The sequence below is a fragment of the Cucurbita pepo genome, chromosome LG08 (assembly GCF_002806865.2).
Source record: "Cucurbita pepo subsp. pepo cultivar mu-cu-16 chromosome LG08, ASM280686v2, whole genome shotgun sequence".
Classification (NCBI taxonomy): Eukaryota; Viridiplantae; Streptophyta; class Magnoliopsida; order Cucurbitales; family Cucurbitaceae; genus Cucurbita; species Cucurbita pepo.
In genome coordinates this window covers 5,520,012-5,536,048 of record NC_036645.1, presented here as the reverse complement: position 1 = coordinate 5,536,048, position 16,037 = coordinate 5,520,012, and the positions used below count along the sequence as shown (strand labels likewise).

Sequence of the window (16,037 nt, the reverse complement as noted above, 5' to 3'; positions counted from 1 at the left end):
TCTTTTTTTTTTTTTTTTTTTTCCGTCTAAAAATGCATTCCCAAGTAAGAGGTACATAGGTAGGATTAGATTGGGTCCGAAATTATTTTTTTAAAAAAATTATTTATCCATAATCCATAATTATTCAACCTAATTTTAAATAAAATATATTAAAAATCTACGAACAAACACTATTCCCTACTACGTAAACAAATTTTCGAATTTGAGTCCAAAAAAAAGCTTCAAAATTAAAGTGTTTAAGTTTCGTATTTTAACCCAATATATGTATCAAATTCATCAAACTTGAGCGTCCCTTACAGTTTCGTTGAATAATATCGGAAGAAACTTAGTTTTTTCACATTAAGTGCTTCTACAAGGTTTCTTGAAAAGGTTCGTATTTTAACCCATTATATATATCTTATATATATATATATATCAAATTCATCCCATCTTATTACCCTAAAGTAAGAAAAATATAAGAACTAAAGAAAAAATAATTACTTAAAAGAAATTATGCATAAAAAAAATAAAAAATAAAAACTTCTCTAAATAGTATTTATTTACATTGAAAACATTAACTACCTTAGTTTGACACTAAATTATCTAAACAAAAAAATATATATATATAGTAATTATATAATAAATATATTAGAATTTGAAATAATAATAAGAATTCTTCGAGAATAATAATAAGAATAACGTGTTAAAAACTTCTCAAAAATAATAATTCTTCCAAATATACTGTATTTTAACTTAGAAACTGATATAGTAGACACTAGAACAGTCAAAATTGGATATTAAAAATAATTTACGTTTTATTAAACCAGATAAAAATAAAAATGATGGATGGAAAAAAAAAAAAAAAAAAAAAAAAATTCATAAAAAACTTTCATAATGGGTATTAAACCAACACATTTAATGGGTAAAATGAAAAGCATTTAGTGTAATATTACTTAAATAACATTTAACCTAATATACTTTTTCTAAATATAAATGTATGCCTAAATTATAATTGCCGGAAATGCTTTCAATTCAAACGGTCGGAATCATAAACCCTAGGGTTTTTGCTTTTGCATCTGGTTGTTCTCTCCCACTCTCTTGGAAGGTGAAAAAACCAAACACAAATTATTAATTTTTAATCCCTCTTCTAGACCATGTATAAACTGTGTAGGCTTGTAATATATAAAGTTATGTATTAATAGTAATATATATATATACTCGAGATGTGAATGCTCGTGATCCACCCAATATAGTGATGGATATCATGGCTGACGTCTAACTGGCACGAATACACTTACCTATATGCTTCAACTTCACCCGTCATTCATGTTTTAGTGTAGTAAAACTACAAGTCAAGTAGTTAAGTATAAACCAGGAAGATTTTGGGTCCTAACGACGAAGAAATGTGTATTTTTCTAGAATTAGTCCACTTCCCATTATTCGACGATAAAAATTTACCGCGTGTAATTAAAGGAGCTATTGAAAGATGACTAAAACAAGAGTGCACCGTGTAATTAAAGGAACCAAAATGTTATTAAGCTACTTGTAACCCTTATTGCAACCTTAACCTAGTAGGCATCTACGGGCTTTTCTTTAAGCTTTATGAAGTTCAAGCCTAATTTTACTGTTATTTGAGTTTCTAGGTAAGTCTCGAAGTTTTGAGTGTTTCTTATAATCATCACAAATTTACTATGGGCCTAGAGGTGATTCATTCATTTTTGGCGTTGGGGAGTCGGGTGACAAACCGCATTTTTAGAGTGAACTAATTTTGTGTTATTAGACTTAGTCATCTTGCATAGCAATAAATGGAATAACATAAAATTTGTTAGGACAGTATGACATATAGCCGGTCTAAACATCAACTATACAAGGTTAAGTTAGCAACCTTTTCACTGGGTCATAGAGTCGGTCTGAATCTGGAGGAGCAACTCTCGTGTGCTGGCCAAATACTAGGTTATCTACATCGTCTTGCACCCTCTCCAAGACGAGTTTATGACGCATATGTCTTGTTTAGGAGACTCCTGGCCTTTTCCACACATGATAATGACACTTGGTTGTCTCGACGTATTACACTATCATGCCTAAGCCTGGCTTGACTGTATTTGTACTCCTATCGCTTGACAGGGTTGTGCTAAAATCAATGTACTCGTGTTCATGTTGTAACACGTGGCAGGTAGCAATTCTTGCAGTCGACTCTCGGGGATTGAGTTCAATTCTTCACGGATGTAAGGATTTCTTGACAAAGCAACACGTGATGCACCTCCCCGTATGTATATTTTAATTCACAAAATGTCAAGATATTTATTTTAGAAGTTGTCGTTAATTAATTCGTTTAAATTAAATTTAAAGATTAAAATAGATATTTTAAAAATTTTGAGGAAAAAAAAAACTTTTAAAAATTGAAAATTTAAATAGAATAAATTTGAAAGCATGCATTATACAACCTTAAAATTTAAATAAAGAAGATATATAAAATATATTCCATCGTCAAAAAACGAGAAATTATCACGTGACTTCAAAATCAACCAGTGAATGTGAAGCTCACTGTGCTCATCGGCTGCCATTTCTCCACCTCGAGCATCCAATAAAAAGCGCCACCATGGATTGCTATTCCTACCGATTCTAATTCGTCCTGATCAAAGAGAAAAAAAGTTCGATCGGAATTCAATAAACAGAATCAGAAGATAAAATCCGTCTCCCGTTTGATATGTGGAGCTTCTCAGCGCACTCCCATGGAGCATCTCTTCTAATTATCATCACCACTTCAAGTAAACCATCTCTTGTATCTCTTTGTATCTTCCCCCATTTGATTCCCGATACAGCTTTGAAGAATGGCGAATTGAAACTCATGTTACTGTAATTTATTTCAGGTTTGCTTGGAGTTACATTTGGTGGAGAAGGGTTTTGTTCAACGCCCTCCATTATAGATTCGGATGCCGATTCGAAGCCTCTGTATTATAAAGTGACCAATCCTACTCTTTCTCCTTCTCATCTGCAAGGTTGGTAATTTTGTATGGGGCGAGAAATTGTTCTTGTTATGAAGTGGTTTTGCAGAATTCCGGCATTTCCATTTTTGTTATTTAGTTTGATCAAGTACTTAGTTCTGGGCGTGAAGTTGAATATTCAATTCATCTTATGTGGAGTATGCTGTTGCAATTTTCCAGTTTATTAACGACTCTCTGGCTTTTCTGATACAGTTTATGTGGAGTATAATGTTAGAATTTTCCCACTAGTTGATCTACACCTTATGAAAATTTGCTTAGAGTTCAATTCATGGTAACCACCTACCTAGACAACCAAATGTAGTGAAATCAAATGATTTTCTTTTGTGATCAGTGAAGGTATGCTCATAAATTTCAAAAGAAGGGTAAAAAGAAAATAAAGAAGAACGTAGTTACTATTTGAACGAGATGGAAACTGCTTGAAACTAATTAACATTTTTTAAAGTGAAACGAAATGTAGAAATGGATCCTACCAAAGCTCTAGAGATGTCTTAAGACTCTTAACAATGTTTTGGTGATGACATTAAGAACTTAAGCGTCATGGTTGATGGGAGCCCATTTTTGTTTTAGATTGGCTTGTATTCTCCTTGTTTTCTTTCATTTGTTCTCGATTGAGGTTTCGTTATTGATAAATTTAAGAAAAAACACGAAAAAAATTACTAATGTCCATGATTGGCTATCACCAGATCGTAATGTTTAACATTCTTATTCTGGTAAATGATCTTTATTTTTCAAGAATGTAACAGTAAAACATAACTTCTACTTTTGGGGACTTGATTTGAATAATTTACAATGAAAGTATGATAGCTACGTATTGCTATCTCGACTTCACTTGTTTTTTATTTGCAGATTTGCCTGGTTACACCCGCAGTGTTTACAAAAGGGATCATGCCTTGATAACACCGGAAAGTCAAGTGTTTAGTCCTCTACCTGAGTGGTAATTTTGGTCACTTTTGAACATTCTTGTTAATTATTCTTTGCAAGGCCTGTATTATTTTTTTCCCTTTGCAGGACTAAAACACTTGGCGCATATTTAATCACACCAGCACTTGGTGCACATTTTGTGATGTATCTTGCGCAGATGCAAGGTTTAGTTGAACTTTGCCACGAACCTTTACATAATGCGCATATATACACAACGAGTATTTTTTATAATATTTTATTCATATTTTCTTTTATTGTATGAGCTGCAGAGAAATCAAAATCAGGATTGCCCCCACATGATGTTGAGAGGTGTACTTTCTTTTGCCTTCTTTATGTAGTCCCATTGCAGAGAAATTGATAATATTTACCTAATACCTATATCATGCAACTGACATTTCAAATTTTCATCTATGGTTTTCATACTAGATTTCTATTTGTTGTTCAAGGAGCAGTGAAACTTACCAATTCGTCAGGCATAAGCGAAAAACTTACGGTGAGACAGAGTCGTCAATTTACTTGTTCATATTTTTTCTCCAGTGTCAGATGCTTGCTTTGTAGTTAAGAATAAGATTTAATGGTTTATTTCCTAGAAATGTCTATAAGATTCATTCTTCATAGTTCATACATTTGGATTTCATTTGATATTCTCAAGGCTGCAAATCAGCTCATACAAGAAAGGTTTGTGTTGAATAAAGTACCTAATTCCCTCATCATATTATTTCATTGTCCTGTTTGAATGGTTGGCTAGCATGAAGGCCGATGATTTGTTGCTAGTGAGGTTCACAGATAAGAACAGCACCTCGAATTTTATAGATCGAACGTTGAAATACAAGTATCTAAATATATTCATTTTTATTCAATGAAAACAGTGATTTGTGCTCATGTAGACTGTCTGTTATGGTTGATAATTGGATTGTTTGCGGAGTGAAACTGCTCCCGTGATACGATCAATAGTCGAGAAGTCTGATGATATTTATGAATCTGTGAAATGAAGGTTGATTCATTTGCTTATCTACCTCCGAACTTTGACCATTCCGTGAAGTGTGACTCTTCTGCTACCCTTGTGGTTTTCGAAAGAAGGTTTGTTTCCACCTATTAACTATAATATACATGAAATGGCTTCACATTTGTGCACTAGTCATCTTCACTCCAGTTCATGATAAGCATTTATCAATACTTGCATCATGTATGTATTTGTTCTTTCACCTGAAACCAATGTTCTAAGGAATGATTATGAAACTGTTCAGTATATCTAGTGTCACATATATCATAGGAAATACTTAAATAACATTGCTATAATTGGCTTATAAACAGTTCACCTCTCGTGACTTCGAATTGTCTCATTTAATCAGGTATGCTTCTCTGGAGAATCATCACCCCAAGCAGATCATTGGTTCGACAGACAAGCAGCCCCTCCTCGAAACTCCTGGTGAGGTAAGCGAGGATGTTTCTCCTTGCTTTAGGAAGGTTGAAAGTTTCTTTTGGAAAAGGAAACACAAATATTCATTGATAATATGCAAATTACGAGTAAAGATGCAAGTTCTCAGTAAGAACTGCTATAGATTTAAACTTACAAAAATTAATAAACTATCCTTGGAACAAATGGTTCTTCTGAACATCTTACAGATATGTTCTTACATCATCCTATAATATATTTGAAAGTTCTTCCTTGTGTTGTATCACATTACCAGATCTTTCAACTTAGGAAGCTCCTTCCCATGTCCATGGCGTACGATTTCAATGTCCATGTAAGTTATGAGTTGCAATTGAAAGATTAGTTCTTTTGTCTCGGTCATGAGCTTTCTCATAGTTATATTGAACATTTTTTCCCACTAGATCATGGATTTTGAGCCTGGGGAGTTTCTTAATGTGAAGGTAATTTCATGAAGTTCAAATCTTACATTTCTTAGCTTTGGTTGGTTTTAAACTTCCTTCTAATTATTCGGTTTATACGTTATTCGATGGAAAAATACATTCCTTTTAAATTGGATCTATGTTATGCCTCTTAATTATAGTTTTTGTTGAATGGTTGACAGGAGGTTCATTATAATCAGCATGGTTTGTTGCTCTTAGAGGGCCAGGGCATTTATCGTTTGGGCGAAAACTGGTAAATATTTCATTCCTCTTGCTCGGCGTTGATCGCCTTTCATATATATATATATATATATATAATAAGCTTGAAACTAGTTTCACTTTTTCTTGGGCAGAGCTGGAAATTTTCTTAGGGTGGGATAAATTTTTTATTTGAACCTCTTGTGCACATAAATCTTTTAAATTTGGTTAACTAGACAAGGTAGAGACATCTATCCTCAACCAAGAAAGAAGTTAGAAGTAGAGAAACATAGAAATCTTTTGGTTTAAAAAATTTAGGAGGGCAAGTTAGAGACAAGATTTAGAACTAAGAGGCGCCCCCTGCTCTGCCCCTCTCCTTGTTTACTCCACTCTTCTGGACATCATCCATTCATCACAAAGTCCATCATATAACAAATAAATCAGCAAACGAACATGTATTTTAAATATAAGATAGATATGCATAGCTTTTATCTTGTAAGCTGCACTGTAGGGTTCTTATGACATGTGACTAAAATCAAAGAAATACAATTCATTTTTCGTTCTTGTTCAAAATATTTCTCATGGACTTCGCACTTGTTCTTATTATTGCTGTTCTTGTAGGTACCCTGTTCAATCTGGTGATGTCATTTGGATGGCTCCCTTTGTACCGCAATGGTTAGTCAAATATGTTATACTCGTTCTTCTTCATCCTCATTACAATATAGTGTAAACTAACTGGGTTTGGGTTTGGGTTTATATTATATGATCTTTTCAGGTATGCTGCACTCGGGAAAACACGAAGTCGCTATCTATTGTACAAGGATACGAACCGTGACCCCCTCGATCACAAGTAGTATGTTGATGCAACATTATAAGATTACTATCATATGAACACAATGAACTGGTAGGATTTATTTTAGATTGTTGAAATGGAATAGTGCATTTGCCCCTGCAGACCCCTAAGTTTTTAAGGTTAAGCTTACAATAAATATTTGATGCAAATTTCATAGTCCATTCAATTCATATTGAAGGACTTTTTTCTCCTAAAAATACTAATTAAACATTTAAAAACTTTATCATTTTAAATTGTATACTAATTTTTATCGATTATAAAATTTATTTTGACAGAATAAAATGTATCTATTAAGTTAAGAAATTTTATGTGAGATCTCACATCTGGAGAAACGGAGAACAAAAGGAACATTTGACTAAAGCACCACTATTATTTGACTAAAAAGTAACCTTACCCATAGACACGTTACATTTTAAATGGCTTTGGATTACAATGCAACTTTGTCCTTTTTAATTTATTTTATCAATTAGAAATGCCACGTGCAACTTCAATACTTAATTCCACACTTTTAGGAGACCCTTTTTTAAAATGGAACATTTGACTTTGTGAAACAAACACTAATAAAGTACTGAATTTTGATTTATTTTGCGATGGCAGAAAGCACTTAACCATCTCCCAAGTTCCTAACACAGCTTTCAAGGAATTCTCACAAACAAAAGCTTTCAAGAAATCATTCAGATTAGACAAACATTCAGTCTCCGTATGTAAAATTTATTACCTCAACAGAAAAGATATTGGAGTTGCAAGTTGTTATTATAGAGCAAATAACGCATTATGGAAGATTCTTAAGCAACAGACCCATTTTCTACAAGCATTCCATTAGAGCCAGGCTTAGAATGCATCCTTTTCCTCCGCAACCTTTGGGATATTGCAAAGGCCAACTCCAGCGACTGCGAGGCATTCAGTCTCGGATCGCAGTGGGTATGGTAGCGAGAATTCAGGTCGTCGAAAGTCACTTCCTTCGACCCTCCGACGCACTCTGTCACATTTTGTCCAGTCATTTCTAGATGAACTCCTCCAGGGTAGCTCCCTTCTTGTTCATGAACGTCGAAGAAAGCTCTCAACTCGGCCTAAGTCAAATGAAAAGATAACATCAATATCTATCAAGATTTACAGTGAGTATGCAATGTGGATTCTTGTTGGTAGACAGGCTTTTACCCTTATTGAATCAAATGAACGAGTCTTGAGACCACAAGGTGCCTTTATTGTATTGCCGTGCATAGGATCGCTAACCCATGTGACGATAAGCCCCGCTTGACGCACGGCTCTAATGAGATGAGGTAACTTGACTCGCATGTTATCGGCTCCCATTCGGGTGATTATCGTAAGACGTCCAGGTTTGTTGTGAGGATTCAAAATCTCACATAACTGAACAAGCTCTGCTGGATCCATCTTGTCACTTACCTACATAACAAAGCCACTGACTTGATCAAACACATTCTACCAAAGTATCTCCCAGATTATGAATTGATCAAGCACTTCGTATCTAGATGCAAACAGTGAATCTATCCCAGTAATAACAGCTGTTGTTGGGTACCTTAATGCCGAGAGGATTCGACACGCCCCGCAGGAATTCAACATGAGCACCATCCAACTGTCGAGTCCTCTCACCTACCCAAAGCATGTGAGCAGAACAATCGTAATAGAGGCCTGTCGTTGAGTCCTCCCTCGTCAAGGCTTGCTCATATGGTAAGTGAAGGCACTCATGAGAGGTCCAGAAATCAATTGTGTTCATTATAGGATGGTCCATAGTGATTCCAGCAGCAGTCATAAACCCCAGCGCTTCATCAACTCTCTGAGCAAGTTCCTTATACCTGTAACCAATAGGTAAATCTTCATTTAGTAAATTATACCTGCACCCAATAAGATAATCTTCATCATAGGATGGTCCATGGTCTAGCTATTACACTAGGTGCTCATGGGACACCGATCACTAGACTCGGTTTTGTCTAACCCAAAGGCCAACTCTAGAAGATAGAAATATCAGAACGAAGACATTAAGAAGCATCTCAAAACCTTGCAAGTGCTTATCACCAAGCCACTCCTCAGGGTCATTCAGTACATTAAGAGGCTAAAAGACCAACAAATTGGATACTCATTTTGAAATGGGGAAAAAGCTTTTTCTTTCTCCTTTTGAGAAGATGGAGAGCTAAGTTCATACTGAAGAGCATAAATTTAGAACTCAACGACACAGCCGTACAACCTATAGTCTACAGGACAGATCTGTTCAAGTAAGGCAATTATTGAAGAGCATAAATTGCAAAATGACAGTCACCTGTCTCCTTGCTCACTGTGTTGAACGAAGTCGAGATTCCATTGAGAAACTCTCTGCATTGCAGCGTATCCTCCAGTGGCAAATGCTCTAAGAAGATTCAACGTGCCTACGGATTGGAGATATGCTCTAACCAATCTCTGAGGATCTGGGGTTCGAGATTTTTCGTCGAAAGCGTCTGCATTGATGTTATCTCCACGATAACTTGGGAGCTTTACACCATCTTTAACCTCAAACGAATCCGACCTGGGTTTAGCAAATTGTCCTGCCATTCTTCCTACCTGTGAACATAGTTGGTTGATCAAATTTATATCAAAGAAATTCCAAACTCAAACATTTCTCATCTTTTACATTACAACCAAAGCTTGACTATGGTTTTAGAGAAAAAGATTCCAAATTCTAAAAATATAGGGTGCGTTCGGTTCGGTTCTCTTTGACAGGATTTAATAGACGACACACTAGTATACTCGGTTCTTGAATATGTGTTTGGTAGCAAATTTAGCATAAAACGTGCTAATGTTGTATACAAAATCTTCACTTCCAGGGTTGTAGAATCTAAATATAATCCAAATACAGCTTTTTAGAAATTGATACACCAAATAAAAATTCCCAGAATTCATTTAATTCAATGAATCTGAAAACAATGGACTGACTGAATTTGGATAAGATAGTGAACAGATCTAGATAGAGTATTTGCAATATCTTCCCAATGTGAATATGAATTAAAAAAACGAGATACCAACAAATGCAGGGTAGGTGTAAACAATCATGGATTGAGATCACATAATGCATATCACAAAAAGTCATCAACAGTGAAGTAAAATATGAATAAAATAATCAGAGATAATCCTATAGAATTCAAAGTTCCAGGCAATTGACCAGAAACCGAAGGGAAAAGACAAGAATCCAACAGAAATCAACCTTTATAATAGGCATTTGGGCGCCATACGTAAGAACCATACCCATCTGGAGCAAAACCCTGAAGGTATCCCTAATATTGTTCCCATTAAACTCCTTGAAGCTCTCAGCGCAATCCCCACCTTGAAGCAAAAACGCTTCGCCAACGGCGGCCTTCGCGAGGCTCTCTTCGAGCTTGCGAGCCTCGCCAGCGAAGACGATGGGCGGGAAGGACTCGAGAACGCGAAGAACGGACTCGAGCTCATTAGCGTCGGGATATTCAGGGAGCTGAAGGGCCTTCTTGGATTTCCAAGAATCAGGCGCCCAATTGGAGGATCCAGAAGTGAAATGCGTGGAAGAAGAAAAGGAAACGGCGGAGGGAATGGTCCGGCAGAATTTGGCGGCGTTGGGGATGGGAAAATGAGGTTTGAAGAGGAAAGATTTGGTGGTGGGAGTTGTACAGACGGCGGAGGAAGTAAGAGGAGGGAGATTTGTGGAGGCGGAGATGATCATTTTTTACCTTGTTTGTGAATCTCCAGTCGCCGGTAAACTCTGAAGTCGGTTCTGTTGCTGGCTGGATAATGGGCTCGCTTTACGTCTGTGTATCAAATTTGTTGGGGACCACCGAAATTTGCTATGTATATATATATATAATATATATATACACACACATATTTTTTTATTATTTTTTTAGTTTATTTATTATCTTTCTTCCTAAGTTTTATAATAATTAAACTAAAAATATTTTGAAAATTTTCCTAATATCCATATATTTTTTTAAAGTTTTAAAGTATTTTTTGAAATATTATTTATTTGCATGGAATTTATTAATACTTTATTTTTTAAAAAATAATTTTGAAGTTTAAAAAATATTTAGTATTTTTTAGAATACAATTTTTTTTTTTTAATACTCTCATCTTTATCTTAATATTCAATTACAATTGTTAATACCACATTTAAAAAATAGTATTAATAGCCTTAAATTTTTAGTAAATTTTTTTTTTATAGTTATAATTTCTCATTTTTATATATTTTTTATTTTATTATCATTATTATGTGATTTTATAATTATTATTATTTATTCTGTATCCCTCCCCTCAAATATTTAAATGGGAGAATCTCCATATTTATGGATATTTAAAATAATAATAATAATAAATTTCACACAACAATTTATTTTCAAAATAGGTTTTTTCCAACTTTAGAAATTGATTATTTGAGTATTAAAGTTTCTTACGCTTATTTTTTTAAAAATAATTTGAGAGGATTTTTTTAATCTAAAGTTTTGATATTTAAAAAGGTAAAATATATATATATATATATATATATATATGGAAATAAGATAAGATTTAAAAGTGGAGGAACAACGGATCTATTCAAAGAGATTTTTTTTTGTTCGGTCATAGATTGAAAATAGGAGATAGATTAAATTGGAGGAGAATATAACATATGAACCGTAAATAAATTATTTTAATTCATATATTGATCCTAATTTTTTTTTTTTTTTTTTTTATATAAAGATTAAGGTGTTAATACTACTTATAAAAAGTTTAATGGTATGGATATTTATTTTTTTTTTAAGTTGAATAATATTAACCAAAATTTGAAAGTAAAAGTTTTTTTAAAAAAAAAAAAAAAACAAAAAACAAATTACTAATAATTTTTTTAAATTTTGTATAGGATGTTTAAAAAGGATGGTTTAGTACAGGGTTGTTTAGCCGGAATTTAGTTATTTAAGTAAAATTAAATTAATAAAAATACTTTTAAATAATTTTTTTTTTAAAAAATATCTCTAAACTTTTAAATTTTTTAATATACCCTTCTTGTTTTGGAAATACCTTCCAATTTTAAAAAAATTCATTAATACCCTTTAATTTCTTTAATTTTCTTTTTTAAAAAAATATTCTTTTTGTACTATATTTGAAAAATATCAATGAAATTTAAAAGTAGCATTATCACCCTTCACCTTTACCACAAATGGTTATACGTTAATATATGAACGGAAACTATATATCCATATTTGATAGATTATTTTTTTAATATTATTTTTGAAAGTTTATGAGTATTTTTGAAACACTCTATTAATAATAAGGATATTTTTTAACTTTTAAAAAAAAAATTAAAGGTGTTCTTGAAGTTTTTTTTTAAAAAAAAGAGTTAATTTTGAAATTTTTAAAAAAGTTTTAAAGATATTAATGAAAGTTAAAAATATATTTTAAAAAAGGTTTAGGTTATTTTTGAAACAAATTATAAACCGGAGTTTAATGGTATATTAAAATTTGAGTATATTATTAAAATTAAAAAATATTTTTGAAACCCGTGCAAAGATATTTTTAAGCCTTTAATTTATATCATCTATTTGAAAATTATTTTGAATATCACCCGAGTGGTTACAATAATTAAATAGTACAAGGAATGAAATAGACTTATTAGTCATTCTTTACATCTCTTTCTTGTGTAACAACCTAGATCCATCGCTAGCAGTAGTCATTCCTCAGACATAGACCCTATATCTCTTTATTGTGTAACGACCTAGATCCATCGCTAGCGGTAGTCATTCCTTAGACATAGTACAAGGAATGAAATAGACTTATTAGTCATTCCTTACATCTCTTTCTTAAAGCTCAATGTAACGATCCAGATCCACCGCTAGCAGTAGTCATTCCTTAGACACAACTTAACGTGCATTTAATACATCTCTTTCTTGAAGCTCAATGTAACGACCCAGATTCACCGCTAGCAGATATTGTCCTCTTTGGGCTTTCCCTTTCGGGCTTCCCTTCTGCTAGAGGAAGGTTTTCACACCCTTATAAGGAGTGTTTTGTTCTCCTCCCCAACTAATGTGGGACATCACAATCCACTGCCCTTCGGGGCCAGCGTCCTCGCTAACACTCATTCCTTTCTCATATCGATGTGGGACCACCACCAAATCCACCCCCCCCCTTTGGGGCCCAGTGTCCTTACTGGCACACTGCCTCGTGTCTACCCCTTTCGGGGAATAGTGAGAAGGCTGGCACATCATCTGGTATCTAGCTTTGATACCATTTGTAACGGCCCAAATCCACCGCTAGCAGATATTGTCCTCTTTGGGTTTTTCCATATCGTCCTATTTGGACTTTCCCTTTCGGGCCTCCCCTCAAGGTTTTAAAACGCGTTTGCTAGGGGAAGGTTTCCACACCCTTATAAATGGTGGTTTGTTCTCCTCCCCAACCAATGTGGGACATCATAATCCACCCCCCTTTGGGGCCCAACGTCCTCGCTAGTACTCATTCCTTCCTCTAATCGATGTTGGACATCATAATCCACCCCCCTTTGAGGCACAGCGTCCTCGCTAGCACTATTTCCTTCCTCCAATCAATGTGGGACCGCCCCCAAATCCACCTCCTTTGGGGCCAGCGTCCTTACTGGCACATCGCCTCGTGTCTACCCCCCTTTGGAGAACAACGAGAAGGTTGACACATCGTCCGGTGTCTGGCTCTGATACCATTTGTAACGACTTAGATCCACCGCGAGTAAATATTGTTCTCTTTGGGCTTTCCCTTTCGGGCTTCCCCTCAAGGCTTTAAAACGCGTCTGCTAGAGGAAGGTTTCCACACCCTTATAAAGAGTGTTTTGTTCTCCTCCCCAACCAATGTGGGACATCACAATCCACCCCCCTTCGGGGCCCAACGTCCTCGCTAGCACTCATTCCTTTCTCCAATCGATGTGGGACCACCACCAAATCCACCTCCCTCCCCTTTGGGGCCCAGCGTCCTTACTAGCACACTGCCTCGTGTCTACCCCTCTTCGGGGAACAGCGAGAAGTCTGGCACATTATCCAGTGTCTGGCTCTAATACCAAATGTAACGACCCTAAATTTTACCTATTTAATCTAAGGTCATTACTATACTTTAAATGCGGAATTTACCTTAAATGGACTCTTATCATAAATGCGACATAAGTTTGTCTTTTATTACCTCATGAATAACGAATACAAGGGAAAAAAAGGAAAAAGAACAATGCTAAAATAAATGTCTTATACTAACTACCCTATGATTTATTATGCGATTACAATTCAACCTATACAAACGATGCAAACGGGAATTCAACCTAAACTAACCTATACTATGAATGCAAATGAAATTCAACATATACAAACCTATACTACGAAATAAAAAACAACTATCCTATGCATGTACCACAATTCCGGGATGTGCAATGTCGTTGTCGATCTCACATGGGTGCCTTACCTTTATCTGAAAAATATAGTAGCACGAGGCTTGAGTATTTCTAGAATACTCAATAAGTGACCCCCTACCGGGGTTATGCAACAATCACATGCAAATGGGATGATGGGACCTATCTTTCAATCTGTCTTCCTATGGTGTTGTCCTAACGAGTAATTTGGACGTGTACCATATACTCTACACATAGCCCATATGTGCGAGTATGGGCTCACCAGTCAGTTCGCACACTGCTAGGCCACTTTTCTTGTCGGGCGAGCATACTCTGGTAGCTCCTTAGGCCGGACACCCGTTAGAACTAGTAACCAACATGACAGCGCTATGCAAAATGTAATGGTCGTTGTCCTGCCATTGGATGTACGCGTCCGCACCCTCATGATGGAATAGGAGTATCCCCCAATGCATGAGCACACATAATGCATGAGGTCCCCAATACTTCTACTTTTATCATTAATGAATATAACCCCGCTATCATCATCTTTCATGCTTAACATGTCATTTCTCATTTTTCAGTCTATGTATCATACATAATTCTAACGGGGTTACATTTCATGCACTTTATCGTGATTTCATGTCATACATTACATGCTGTTTACATTCATAATTATAGTACCATTCACGCAAGAATAATCAAGACACATCATAAACGTCATAAACATAGCACATCATATCACTTTAAATAGCATACATTCACATTTCACAAGCGTACTTAATCGAGTATAATAGGCTAGCATACAATTTAATGACACGTGCGAATCCATGGGCACGTGCCAACATACAACATACAACGCATAACCTACGACGGGTGAGCCACTTACTTGGTAGGCCTTAGCCGAAGTACTCCCTAAAATATAAATGTAAGCTCCTAGCTCCTCGTATCCGTCCTACGCTTCCATTGGTGGTTGGTTCCTATTGGATCATTCGACACCTTCGTTAGTATTTCACAAACATAATTAATTTCCAAGTTGAATTTGTGAAGTACGGCCTTAAAATGATCTATTTTACCTTAAACGAGGTCGAAATCAAATACGGGAGGGTCGAAACGTTGCCAAACAGGTCGGAAGTAGGTTTTCCGAGCTGAATAAGCCGCCAGAGTCGAGAAGCCGCTGCTAAGCCGATCAAGCCATTAGAGCCGAGGGGGTGTCGCGCTGCAGACGTGCCACGTGGCACAACCCGAGGGCGACGCGTGTGCAGCGGTCTCGGGTCGAGGCGTGGGTCGTCGGGTCAAGCGCGCAGGCTATCGGGCGGGTCGGACTCTGGACGCGGGTTCTGGTTGTGACGGGTTGCAGGGTTTTGGTTGCGGTGGGTTGGGCTGAACTTTACTATTGGGCTGCGGTTTGTTTCGGTGGGCCGAGAGGTTTTGGATCGCGGGTCGGAGATCGGATCGGACTTCGTCTTCCTCGCCTGATTACCAGCAAATTTTTTCGGTGACACTCTCTCTCCTCGGTCACGTCGTTTTGACGTCTTTTTTCCTCCATTTTCGAGTCTCCTCCTCCCCCTAATCCCGTTTATGGTAGTTGTTTGGTTCGTAAGGACCTAACACTCTCGGATCTGAGAGGGTTCAAAAATTCGATGTTCTGTCTCCCTTACTCGATGGTGTACGACGTGTAAGCAACGTCGAAATCTACCCCTAGTGTGTGTAAAGGTCTCTAGGATTATTTTTGGTTTGTAAATTGGAGGTTTCGACGTCAATTTCGTAGGGTTTGGCTTTGCCGGAGCTTCGTTTATTTTCTCACTGTCTGATAAGCGCCTACAATGCTAAAATTTGCAAAGCTAGAGGTCCTTCTAGAATCCTTGCAAAACGTTCACAGAGAAAGCTAACTTAACGGATTGAT

General features: G+C 35.9%; 2 protein-coding genes across 2 annotated transcripts; one reads left to right on the top strand and one right to left on the bottom strand.

Moving 5' to 3' along the window:
- The first annotated feature begins 2,508 nt into the window (after positions 1 to 2,508).
- LOC111800312 ((S)-ureidoglycine aminohydrolase) lies at positions 2,509 to 6,959 on the top strand. The gene is made up of 13 exons (XM_023683943.1): positions 2,509 to 2,747; positions 2,850 to 2,978; positions 3,831 to 3,918; positions 3,993 to 4,069; positions 4,175 to 4,214; positions 4,332 to 4,398; positions 4,900 to 4,985; positions 5,258 to 5,339; positions 5,597 to 5,653; positions 5,742 to 5,780; positions 5,942 to 6,012; positions 6,579 to 6,632; positions 6,733 to 6,959. Exons 1-13 carry the CDS (start codon positions 2,687 to 2,689, stop codon positions 6,809 to 6,811), a joined length of 930 nt encoding a protein of 309 aa, XP_023539711.1. The 5' UTR covers positions 2,509 to 2,686; the 3' UTR covers positions 6,812 to 6,959.
- A 494-nt stretch (positions 6,960 to 7,453) lies between these two features.
- On the bottom strand, positions 7,454 to 10,587 carry LOC111800311 (phospho-2-dehydro-3-deoxyheptonate aldolase 2, chloroplastic-like). The gene is made up of 5 exons (XM_023683941.1): positions 10,004 to 10,587; positions 9,086 to 9,363; positions 8,348 to 8,624; positions 7,969 to 8,214; positions 7,454 to 7,880 (listed from the first exon to the last, which is right to left on the bottom strand). Exons 1-5 carry the CDS (start codon positions 10,490 to 10,492, stop codon positions 7,596 to 7,598), a joined length of 1,575 nt encoding a protein of 524 aa, XP_023539709.1. The 5' UTR covers positions 10,493 to 10,587; the 3' UTR covers positions 7,454 to 7,595.
- Between the last annotated feature and the right edge of the window lie 5,450 nt (positions 10,588 to 16,037).